General features: G+C 42.9%; 1 protein-coding gene and 1 long non-coding RNA gene across 10 annotated transcripts in view; both read left to right on the forward strand.

Annotated features, from left to right (window-relative positions):
• mief2 (mitochondrial elongation factor 2) overlaps positions 1 to 14,016 on the forward strand; it is a 55,098-nt gene that overhangs the window by 9,536 nt on the left and 31,546 nt on the right. The window contains exon 3 of the mRNA XM_052515439.1: positions 5,305 to 5,470. Within this exon, the coding sequence (XP_052371399.1) occupies positions 5,305 to 5,470 (166 nt within the window). The remainder of the gene's footprint in view (positions 1 to 5,304; positions 5,471 to 14,016) is intronic.
• Positions 6,318 to 13,938, forward strand: LOC127928277 (uncharacterized). Of its 9 annotated transcripts, none has more exons than XR_008131158.1 (3): positions 6,318 to 6,490; positions 10,763 to 10,808; positions 13,725 to 13,938. It is a non-coding gene; the product is annotated as an uncharacterized LOC127928277 (long non-coding RNA). The 9 variants fall into 9 exon arrangements; XR_008131161.1 differs by lacking the exon at positions 6,318 to 6,490 and adding an exon at positions 6,598 to 6,654; XR_008131155.1 differs by lacking the exon at positions 6,318 to 6,490 and adding an exon at positions 6,648 to 6,736.

The raw sequence follows: 14,016 nt of genomic DNA on the forward strand, positions 1-14,016 counted from the left end.
TAATGTGTCTGTAGTTGACACGACGTGCAGGTTTATAATGTGTCTGTAGTTCCACAACGTGCAGGTTTATAATGTGTCTGTAGTTGATACAACGTGCAGGTTTATAATGTGTCTGTAGTTGACACAACGTGCAGGTTTATAATGTGTCTGTAGTTGATACAACGTGCAGGTTTATAATGTGTCTGTAGTTGATACGTGCAGGTTTATAATGTGTCTGTAGTTGATACAACGTGCAGGTTTATAATGTGTCTGTAGTTGATACAACGTGCAGGTTTATAATGTGTCTGTAGTTGATACAACGTGCAGGTTTATAATGTGTCTGTAGTTGATACAACGTGCAGGTTTATAATGTGTCTGTAGTTGATACAACGTGCAGGTTTATAATGTGTCTGTAGTTGATACAACGTGCAGGTTTATAATGTGTCTGTAGTTGCAGGTTTATACGTGCAGGTTTATAATGTGTCTGTAGTTGATACAACGTGCAGGTTTATAATGTGTCTGTAGTTGATACAACGTGCAGGTTTATAATGTGTCTGTAGTTGATACAACGTGCAGGTTTATAATGTGTCTGTAGTTGATACAACGTGCAGGTTTATAATGTGTCTGTAGTTGATACAACGTGCAGGTTTATAATGTGTCTGTAGTTGATACAACGTGCAGGTTTATAATGTGTCTGTAGTTGATACAACGTGCAGGTTTATAATGTGTCTGTAGTTGATACAACGTGCAGGTTTATAATGTGTCTGTAGTTGATACAACGTGCAGGTTTATAATGTGTCTGTAGTTGATACAACGTGCAGGTTTATAATGTGTCTGTAGTTGATACAACGTGCAGGTTTATAATGTGTCTGTAGTTGATACAACGTGCAGGTTTATAATGTGTCTGTAGTTGATACAACGTGCAGGTTTATAATGTGTCTGTAGTTGATACAACGTGCAGGTTTATAATGTGTCTGTAGTTGATACAACGTGCAGGTTTATAATGTGTCTGTAGTTGATACAACGTGCAGGTTTATAATGTGTCTGTAGTTGATACAACGTGCAGGTTTATAATGTGTCTGTAGTTGATACAACGTGCAGGTTTATAATGTGTCTGTAGTTGACACAACGTGCAGGTTTATAATGTGTCTGTAGTTGATACAACGTGCAGGTTTATAATGTGTCTGTAGTTGATACAACGTGCAGGTTTATAATGTGTCTGTAGTTGATACAACGTGCAGGTTTATAATGTGTCTGTAGTTGTTTATAATGTGTCTGTAGTTGATACAACGTGCAGGTTTATAATGTGTTTGTGTCTGTAGTTGATACAACGTGCAGGTTTATAATGTGTCTGTAGTTGACACAACGTGCAGGTTTATAATGTGTCTGTAGTTGATACAACGTGCAGGTTTATAATGTGTCTGTAGTTGATACAACGTGCAGGTTTATAATGTGTCTGTAGTTGATACAACGTGCAGGTTTATAATGTGTCTGTAGTTGATACAACGTGCAGGTTTATAATGTGTCTGTAGTTGATACAACATGCAGGTTTATAATGTGTCTGTAGTTGATACAACGTGCAGGTTTATAATGTGTCTGTAGTTGATACAACGTGCAGGTTTATAATGTGTCTGTAGTTGATACAACATGCAGGTTTATAATGTGTCTGTAGTTGATACAACGTGCAGGTTTATAATGTGTCTGTAGTTGATACAACATGCAGGTTTATAATGTGTCTGTAGTTGACAGAGCGTGCAGGTTTATAATGTGTCTGTAGTTGATACAACATGCAGGTTTATAATGTGTCTGTAGTAGATACAACGTGCAGGTTTATAATGTGTCTGTAGTTGATACAACGTGCAGGTTTATAATGTGTCTGTAGTTGATACAACGTGCAGGTTTATAATGTGTCTGTAGTTGATACAACGTGCAGGTTTATAATGTGTCTGTAGTTGATACAACGTGCAGGTTTATAATGTGTCTGTAGTTGATATAATGTGTCTGTAGTTGATACAACGTGCAGGTTTATAATGTGTCTGTAGTTGACGTGCAGGTTTATAATGTGTCTGTAGTTGACACAACGTGCAGGTTTATAATGTGTCTGTAGTTGATACAACGTGCAGGTTTATAATGTGTCTGTAGTTGACACAACGTGCAGGTTTATAATGTGTCTGTAGTTGATACAACGTGCAGGTTTATAATGTGTCTGTAGTTGATACAACGTGCAGGTTTATAATGTGTCTGTAGTTGATAGAATGTGCAGGTTTATAATGTGTCTGTAGTTGAGTTGATATAATGTGTCTGTAGTTGATACAACGTGCAGGTTTATAATGTGTCTGTAGTTGATACAACGTGCAGGTTTATAATGTGTCTGTAGTTGACACAACGTGCAGGTTTATAATGTGTCTGTAGTTGATACAACGTGCAGGTTTATAATGTGTCTGTAGTTGACACAACGTGCAGGTTTATAATGTGTCTGTAGTTGATACAACGTGCAGGTTTATAATGTGTCTGTAGTTGATACAACGTGCAGGTTTATAATGTGTCTGTAGTTGATACAACGTGCAGGTTTATAATGTGTCTGTAGTTGACACAACATGCAGGTTTATAATGTGTCTGTAGTTGATAGAATGTGCAGGTTTATAATGTGTCTGTAGTTGATACAACGTGCAGGTTTATAATGTGTCTGTAGTTGACACAACGTGCAGGTTTATAATGTGTCTGTAGTTGATACAACGTGCAGGTTTATAATGTGTCTGTAGTTGATACAACGTGCAGGTTTATAATGTGTCTGTAGTTGATACAACGTGCAGGTTTATAATGTGTCTGTAGTTGATACAACATGCAGGTTTATAATGTGTCTGTAGTTGATACAACGTGCAGGTTTATAATGTGTCTGTAGTTGATACAGGTTTACATGCAGGTTTATAATGTGTCTGTAGTTGACACAGCGTGCAGGTTTATAATGTGTCTGTAGTTGATACAACATGCAGGTTTATAATGTGTCTGTAGTTGATACAACGTGCAGGTTTATAATGTGTCAGGTAGTTGATACAACGTGCAGGTTTATAATGTGTCTGTAGTTGATACAACATGCAGGTTTATAATGTGTCTGTAGTTGATACAACGTGCAGGTTTATAATGTGTCTGTAGTTGATACAACGTGCAGGTTTATAATGTGTCTGTAGTTGATATAATGTGTCTGTAGTTGATACAACGTGCAGGTTTATAATGTGTCTGTAGTTGACACAACGTGCAGGTTTATAATGTGTCTGTAGTTGACACAACGTGCAGGTTTATAATGTGTCTGTAGTTGATACAACGTGCAGGTTTATAATGTGTCTGTAGTTGACACAACGTGCAGGTTTATAATGTGTCTGTAGTTGATACAACGTGCAGGTTTATAATGTGTCTGTAGTTGATACAACGTGCAGGTTTATAATGTGTCTGTAGTTGATAGAATGTGCAGGTTTATAATGTGTCTGTAGTTGATATAATGTGTCTGTAGTTGATACAACGTGCAGGTTTATAATGTGTCTGTAGTTGATACAACGTGCAGGTTTATAATGTGTCTGTAGTTGACACAACGTGCAGGTTTATAATGTGTCTGTAGTTGATACAACGTGCAGGTTTATAATGTGTCTGTAGTTGACACAACGTGCAGGTTTATAATGTGTCTGTAGTTGATACAACGTGCAGGTTTATAATGTGTCTGTAGTTGATACAACGTGCAGGTTTATAATGTGTCTGTAGTTGATACAACGTGCAGGTTTATAATGTGTCTGTAGTTGACACAACATGCAGGTTTATAATGTGTCTGTAGTTGATAGAATGTGCAGGTTTATAATGTGTCTGTAGTTGATACAACGTGCAGGTTTATAATGTGTCTGTAGTTGATACAACGTGCAGGTTTATAATGTGTCTGTAGTTGATACAACGTGCAGGTTTATAATGTGTCTGTAGTTGATACAACATGCAGGTTTATAATGTGTCTGTAGTTGATACAACGTGCAGGTTTATAATGTGTCTGTAGTTGATACAATGTGCAGGTTTATAATGTGTCTGTAGTTGATACAACGTGCAGGTTTATAATGTGTCTGTAGTTGATACAACGTGCAGGTTTATAATGTGTCTGTAGTTGATACAACATGCAGGTTTATAATGTGTCTGTAGTAGATACAACGTGCAGGTTTATAATGTGTCTGTAGTTGATACAACGTGCAGGTTTATAATGTGTCTGTAGTTGATACAACGTTGCAGGTTTATAATGTGTCTGTAGTTGATACAACGTGCAGGTTTATAATGTGTCTGTAGTTGATATAACGTGCAGGTTTATAATGTGTCTGTAGTTGATACAACGTGCAGGTTTATAATGTGTCTGTAGTTGATACAACGTGCAGGTTTATAATGTGTCTGTAGTTGATACAACGTGCAGGTTTATAATGTGTCTGTAGTTGATACAACGTGCAGGTTTATAATGTGTCTGTAGTTGATACAACGTGCAGGTTTATAATGTGTCTGTAGTTGATACAACGTGCAGGTTTATAATGTGTCTGTAGTTGATACAACGTGTTTATAAGGTTTATAATGTGTCTGTAGTTGATACAACGTGCAGGTTTATAATGTGTCTGTAGTTGATACAACGTGCAGGTTTATAATGTGTCTGTAGTTGATACAACGTGCAGGTTTATAATGTGTCTGTAGTTGATACAACGTGCAGGTTTATAATGTGTCTGTAGTTGATACAACGTGCAGGTTTATAATGTGTCTGTAGTTGATACAACGTGCAGGTTTATAATGTGTCTGTAGTTGATACAACATGCAGGTTTATAATGTGTCTGTAGTTGATACAACGTGCAGGTTTATAATGTGTCTGTAGTTGATACAACGTGCAGGTTTATAATGTGTCTGTAGTTGATACAACATGCAGGTTTATAATGTGTCTGTAGTTGATACAACGTGCAGGTTTATAATGTGTCTGTAGTTGATATAATGTGTCTGTAGTTGATACAACATGCAGGTTTATAATGTGTCTTTAGTTGATACAACGTGCAGGTTTATAATGTGTCTGTAGTTGATACAACATGCAGGTTTATAATGTGTCTGTAGTTGATACAACGTGCAGGTTTATAATGTGTCTGTAGTTGATACAACGTGCAGGTTTATAATGTGTCTGTAGTTGATACAACGTGCAGGTTTATAATGTGTCTGTAGTTGATACAACGTGCAGGTTTATAATGTGTCTGTAGTTGATACAACGTGCAGGTTTATAATGTGTCTGTAGTTGATAGAACGTGCAGGTTTATAATGTGTTTGTGTCTGTAGTTGATAGAACGTGCGGGCCGAGCGGCGGAGGACGAGAAGGTGGAACAGAAGATGTCAGAGAGCTGGGAGGAGCTTGGCTTAGTCTCCGCCTCCCCCAAGTCCATAAGGAAGGGGCTGGAGAGTGTGGTCATGAAACATGTCGCCAAGGCAACCAAACCACAGAAAGGTACAGGACACTGATTACCACACCACTAATGATCCAGAAAGGTACAGGACACTGATTACCACACCACTAATGATCCAGAAAGGTACAGGACACTGATTACCACACCACTAATGATCCAGAAAGGTACAGGACACTGATCACTACACCACTAATGACCCAGAAAGGTACAGGACACTGATTACCACACCAGTAATGATCCAGAAAGGTACAGGACACTGATTACCACACCACTACTGATCCAGAAAGGTACAGGACACTGATTACCACACTACACCACTAATGATCCAGAAAGGTACAGGACACTGATTACCACACCACTACTGATCCAGAAAGGTACAGGACACTGATTACCACACCACTACTGATCCAGAAAGGTACAGGACACTGATTACCACACCACTAATGATCCAGAAAGGTACAGGACACTGATCACTACACCACTAATGACCCAGAAAGGTACAGGACACTGATTACCACACCAGTAATGATCCAGAAAGGTACAGGACACTGATTACCACACCACTACTGATCCAGAAAGGTACAGGACACTGATTACCACACTACACCACTAATGATCCAGAAAGGTACAGGACACTGATTACCACCACCACTACAGGACACTGATACCACACCACAGATCCAGAAAGGTACAGGACACTGATTACCACACCACTAATGATCCAGAAAGGTACAGGACACTGATCACCTGATCCACCACTACTGATCCAGAAAGGTACAGGACACTGATTACCACACCACTACTGATCCAGAAAGGTACAGGACACTGATTACCACACCACTACTGATCCAGAAAGGTACAGGACACTGATTACCACACCACTAATGATCCAGAAAGGTACAGGACACTGATTACCACACCACTAATGATCCAGAAAGGTACAGGACACTGATTACCACACCACTACTGATCCAGAAAGGTACAGGACACTGATCACCACACCACTAATGATCCAGAAAGGTACAGGACACTGATTACCACACCACTACTGATCCAGAAAGGTACAGGACACTGATTACCACACCACTACTGATCCAGAAAGGTACAGGACACTGATTACCACACCACTAATGATCCAGAAAGGTACAGGACACTGATTACCACACCACTAATGATCCAGAAAGGTACAGGACACTGATTACCACACCACTACTGATCCAGAAAGGTACAGGACACTGATCACCACACCACTAATGATCCAGAAAGGTACAGGACACTGATTACCACACCACTACTGATCCAGAAAGGTACAGGACACTGATTACCACACCACTACTGATCCAGAAAGGTACAGGACACTGATTACCACACCACTAATGATCCAGAAAGGTACAGGACACTGATCACCACACCACTACTGATCCAGAAAGGTACAGGACACTGATTACCACACCACTACTGATCCAGAAAGGTACAGGACACTGATTACCACACCACTACTGATCCAGAAAGGTACAGGACACTGATTACCACACCACTAATGATCCAGAAAGGTACAGGACACTGATCACCACACCACTACTGATCCAGAAAGGTACAGGACACTGATTACCACACCACTACTGATCCAGAAAGGTACAGGACACTGATTACCACACCACTACTGATCCAGAAAGGTACAGGACACTGATTACCACACCACTAATGATCCAGAAAGGTACAGGACACTGATTACCACACCACTAATGATCCAGAAAGGTACAGGACACTGATTACCACACCACTACTGATCCAGAAAGGTACAGGACACTGATGATCCAGAAAGGTACAGGACACACACCACTACTGATCCAGAAAGGTACAGGACACTGATTACCACACCACTACTGATCCAGAAAGGTACAGGACACTGATTACCACACCACTACTGATCCAGAAAGGTACAGGACACTGATTACCACACCACTAATGATCCAGAAAGGTACAGGACACTGACAGGACACTGATCCAGAAAGGTACAGGACACTGATTACCACACCACTACTGATCCAGAAAGGTACAGGACACTGATCACCACACCACTAATGATCCAGAAAGGTACAGGACACTGATTACCACACCACTACTGATCCAGAAAGGTACAGGACACTGATTACCACACCACTACTGATCCAGAAAGGTACAGGACACTGATTACCACACCACTACTGATCCAGAAAGGTACAGGACACTGATTACCACACCACTAATGATCCAGAAAGGTACAGGACACTGATCACCACACCACTAATGATCCAGAAAGGTACAGGACACTGATTACCACACCACTACTGATCCAGAAAGGTACAGGACACTGATTACCACACCACTACTGATCCAGAAAGGTACAGGACACTGATTACCACACCACTACTGATCCAGAAAGGTACAGGACACTGATTACCACACCACTAATGATCCAGAAAGGTACAGGACACTGATCACCACACCACTACTGATCCAGAAAGGTACAGGACACTGATTACCACACCACTACTGATCCAGAAAGGTACAGGACACTGATTACCACACCACTAATGATCCAGAAAGGTACAGGACACTGATTACCACACCACTACTGATCCAGAAAGGTACAGGACACTGATCACCACACCACTACTGATCCAGAAAGGTACAGGACACTGATCACCACACCACTACTGATCCAGAAAGGTACAGGACACTGATCACCACACCACTACTGATCCAGAAAGGTACAGGACACTGATTACCACACCACTACTGATCCAGAAAGGTACAGGACACTGATCACCACACCACTAATGATCCAGAAAGGTACAGGACACTGATTACCACACCACTAATGATCCAGAAAGGTACAGGACACTGATTACCACACCACTACTGATCCAGAAAGGTACAGGACACTGATTACCACACCACTAATGATCCAGAAAGGTACAGGACACTGATTACCACACCACTAATGATCCAGAAAGGTACAGGACACTGATCACCACACCACTAATGATCCAGAAAGGTACAGGACACTGATTACCACACCACTACTGATCCAGAAAGGTACAGGACACTGATTACCACACCACTACTGATCCAGAAAGGTACAGGACACTGATTACCACACCACTACTGATCCAGAAAGGTACAGGACACTGATTACCACACCACTAATGATCCAGAAAGGTACAGGACACTGATTACCACACCACTACTGATCCAGAAAGGTACAGGACACTGATTACCACACCACTACTGATCCAGAAAGGTACAGGACACTGATTACCACACCACTACTGATCCAGAAAGGTACAGGACACTGATCACCACACCACTACTGATCCAGAAAGGTACAGGACACTGATCACCACACCACTACTGATCCAGAAAGGTACAGGACACTGATCACCACACCACTACTGATCCAGAAAGGTACAGGACACTGATCACCACACCACTAATGATCCAGAAAGGTACAGGACACTGATCACCACACCACTACTGATCCAGAAAGGTACAGGACACTGATCACCACACCACTACTGATCCAGAAAGGTACAGGACACTGATTACCACACCACTACTGATCCAGAAAGGTACAGGACACTGATTACCACACCACTACTGATCCAGAAAGGTACAGGACACTGATCACCACACCACTACTGATCCAGAAAGGTACAGGACACTGATTACCACACCAGTAATGATCCAGAAAGGTACAGGACACTGATCACCACACCACTAATGATCCAGAAAGGTACAGGACACTGATTACCACACCAGTAATGATCCAGAAAGGTACAGGACACTGATTACCACACCACTAATGATCCAGAAAGGTACAGGACACTGATCACCACACCACTACTGATCCAGAAAGGTACAGGACACTGATTACCACACCACTAATGATCCAGAAAGGTACAGGACACTGATCACCACACCACTAATGATCCAGAAAGGTACAGGACACTGATCACCACACCACTACTGATCCAGAAAGGTACAGGACACTGATCACCACACCACTACTGATCCAGAAAGGTACAGGACACTGATTACCACACCACTACTGATCCAGAAAGGTACAGGACACTGATCACTACACCACTACTGATCCAGAAAGGTACAGGACACTGATTACCACACCACTACTGATCCAGAAAGGTACAGGACACTGATTACCACACCACTACTGATCCAGAAAGGTACAGGACACTGATTACCACACCACTACTGATCCAGAAAGGTACAGGACACTGATCACCACACCACTACTGATCCAGAAAGGTACAGGACACTGATTACCACACCACTACTGATCCAGAAAGGTACAGGACACTGATTACCACACCACTAATGATCCAGAAAGGTACAGGACACTGATTACCACACCACTACTGATCCAGAAAGGTACAGGACACTGATTACCACACCACTAATGATCCAGAAAGGTACAGGACACTGATCACCACACCACTGATCCAGAAAGGTACAGGACACTGATCACCACACCACTAATGATCCAGAAAGGTACAGGACACTGATTACCACACCACTAATGATCCAGAAAGGTACAGGACACTGATTACCACACCACTAATGATCCAGAAAGGTACAGGACACTGATCACCACACCACTAATGATCCAGAAAGGTACAGGACACTGATCACCACACCACTACTGATCCAGAAAGGTACAGGACACTGATTACCACACCACTACTGATCCAGAAAGGTACAGGACACTGATTACCACACCACTACTGATCCAGAAAGGTACAGGACACTGATTACCACACCACTAATGATCCAGAAAGGTACAGGACACTGATCACCACACCACTACTGATCCAGAAAGGTACAGGACACTGATTACCACACCACTACTGATCCAGAAAGGTACAGGACACTGATTACCACACCACTAATGATCCAGAAAGGTACAGGACACTGATTACCACACCACTACTGATCCAGAAAGGTACAGGACACTGATCACCACACCACTACTGATCCAGAAAGGTACAGGACACTGATCACCACACCACTACTGATCCAGAAAGGTACAGGACACTGATCACCACACCACTACTGATCCAGAAAGGTACAGGACACTGATTACCACACCACTAATGATCCAGAAAGGTACAGGACACTGATCACCACACCACTAATGATCCAGAAAGGTACAGGACACTGATTACCACACCACTACTGATCCAGAAAGGTACAGGACACTGATTACCACACCACTACTGATCCAGAAAGGTACAGGACACTGATTACCACACCACTAATGATCCAGAAAGGTACAGGACACTGATTACCACACCACACCACTAATGACCCAGAAAGGTACAGGACACTGATCACCACACCACTAATGATCCAGAAAGGTACAGGACACTGATTACCACACCACTACTGATCCAGAAAGGTACAGGACACTGATTACCACACCACTACTGATCCAGAAAGGTACAGGACACTGATTACCACACCACTACTGATCCAGAAAGGTACAGGACACTGATTACCACACCACTAATGATCCAGAAAGGTACAGGACACTGATCACCACACCACTACTGATCCAGAAAGGTACAGGACACTGATTACCACACCACTACTGATCCAGAAAGGTACAGGACACTGATTACCACACCACTAATGATCCAGAAAGGTACAGGACACTGATCACCACACCACTACTGATCCAGAAAGGTACAGGACACTGATCACCACACCACTACTGATCTAGAAAGGTACAGGACACTGATTACCACACCACTACTGATCCAGAAAGGTACAGGACACTGATCACCACACCACTAATGATCCAGAAAGGTACAGGACACTGATCACCCACACCACTACTGATCCAGAAAGGTACAGGACACTGATCACCACACCACTACTGATCCAGAAAGGTACAGGACACTGATTACCACACCACTACTGATCCAGAAAGGTACAGGACACTGATTACCACACCACTACTGATCCAGAAAGGTACAGGACACTGATCACCACACCACTACTGATCCAGAAAGGTACAGGACACTGATTACCACACCACTAATGATCCAGAAAGGTACAGGACACTGATCACCACACCACTAATGATCCAGAAAGGTACAGGACACTGATTACCACACCACTAATGATCCAGAAAGGTACAGGACACTGATTACCACACCACTAATGATCCAGAAAGGTACAGGACACTGATCACCACACCACTACTGATCCAGAAAGGTACAGGACACTGATTACCACACCACTAATGATCCAGAAAGGTACAGGACACTGATCACCACACCACTAATGATCCAGAAAGGTACAGGACACTGATCACCACACCACTACTGATCCAGAAAGGTACAGGACACTGATCACCACACCACTACTGATCCAGAAAGGTACAGGACACTGATTACCACACCACTACTGATCCAGAAAGGTACAAGGTACTGATCCAGAAAGGTACACTGATCACCACACCACTACTGATCCAGAAAGGTACAGGACACTGATTACCACACCACTACTGATCCAGAAAGGTACAGGACACTGATTACCACACCACTACTGATCCAGAAAGGTACAGGACACTGATTCACCACACCACTACTGATCCAGAAAGGTACAGGACACTGATCACCACACCACTAATGATCCAGAAAGGTACAGGACACTGATCACCACACCACTACTGATCCAGAAAGGTACAGGACACTGATTCACCACACCACTACTGATCCAGAAAGGTACAGGACACTGATTACCACACCACTACTGATCCAGAAAGGTACAGGACACTGATCACCACACCACTACTGATCCAGAAAGGTACAGGACACTGATCACCACACCACTACTGATCCAGAAAGGTACAGGACACTGATCACCACACCACTACTGATCCAGAAAGGTACAGGGACACTGATCCACACACCACTACTGATCCAGAAAGGTACAGGACACTGATCACCACACCACTACTGATCCAGAAAGGTACAGGACACTGATCACCACACCACTAATGATCCAGAAAGGTACAGGACACTGATTACCACACCACTAATGATCCAGAAAGGTACAGGACACTGATACCACACCACACAGGACACTGATTACCACACCACTACTGATCCAGAAAGGTACAGGACACTGATTACCACACCACTAATGATCCAGAAAGGTACAGGACACTGATTGATCCAGAAAGGTACAGGACCACCACACCAATGATCCAGAAAGGTACAGGACACTGATCACCACACCACTAATGATCCAGAAAGGTACAGGACACTGATTACCACACCAGTAATGATCCAGAAAGGTACAGGACACTGATTACCACACCACTACTGATCCAGAAAGGTACAGGACACTGATCACCACACCACTAATGATCCAGAAAGGTACAGGACACTGATCACTACACCACTACTGATCCAGAAAGGTACAGGACACTGATTACCACACCACTAATGATCCAGAAAGGTACAGGACACTGATCACCACACCACTACTGATCCAGAAAGGTACAGGACACTGATTACCACACCACTACTGATCCAGAAAGGTACAGGACACTGATCACCACACCACTACTGATCCAGAAAGGTACAGGACACTGATTACCACACCACTACTGATCCAGAAAGGTACAGGACACTGATCACCACACCACTAATGATCCAGAAAGGTACAGGACACTGATCACCACACCACTACTGATCCAGAAAGGTACAGGACACTGATTACCACACCACTACTGATCCAGAAAGGTACAGGACACTGATTACCACACCACTACTGATCCAGAAAGGTACAGGACACTGATCACCACACCACTACTGATCCAGAAAGGTACAGGACACTGATCACCACACCACTAATGATCCTGATCACCACACCACTAATGATCCAGAAAGGTACAGGACACTGATTACCACACCACTAATGATCCAGAAAGGTACAGGACACTGATCACCACACCACTACTGATCCAGAAAGGTACAGGACACTGATTACCACACCACTAATGATCCAGAAAGGTACAGGACACTGATTACCACACCACTAATGATCCAGAAAGGTACAGGACACTGATTACCACACCACTAATGATCCAGAAAGGTACAGGACACTGATTACCACACCACTAATGATCCAGAAAGGTACAGGACACTGATTACCACACCACTAATGATCCAGAAAGGTACAGGACACTGATTACCACACCACTAATGATCCAGAAAGGTACAGGACACTGATTACCACACCACACCACTACTGATCCAGAAAGGTACAGGACACTGATTACCACACCACACCACTACTGATCCAGAAAGGTACAGGACACTGATTACCACACCACACCACTACTGATCCAGAAAGGTACAGGACACTGATTACCACACCACTAATGATCCAGAAAGGTACAGGACACTGATTACCACACCACTAATGATCCAGAAAGGTACAGGACACTGATCACTACACCACTCTCTCCTCTCTCTTTCTCACCCCATCCTCTCTCTCCTCTCTCTTC

The sequence above is a fragment of the Oncorhynchus keta genome, unplaced genomic scaffold (assembly GCF_023373465.1).
Source record: "Oncorhynchus keta strain PuntledgeMale-10-30-2019 unplaced genomic scaffold, Oket_V2 Un_scaffold_2576_pilon_pilon, whole genome shotgun sequence".
NCBI lineage: Eukaryota > Metazoa > Chordata > Actinopteri > Salmoniformes > Salmonidae > Oncorhynchus > Oncorhynchus keta.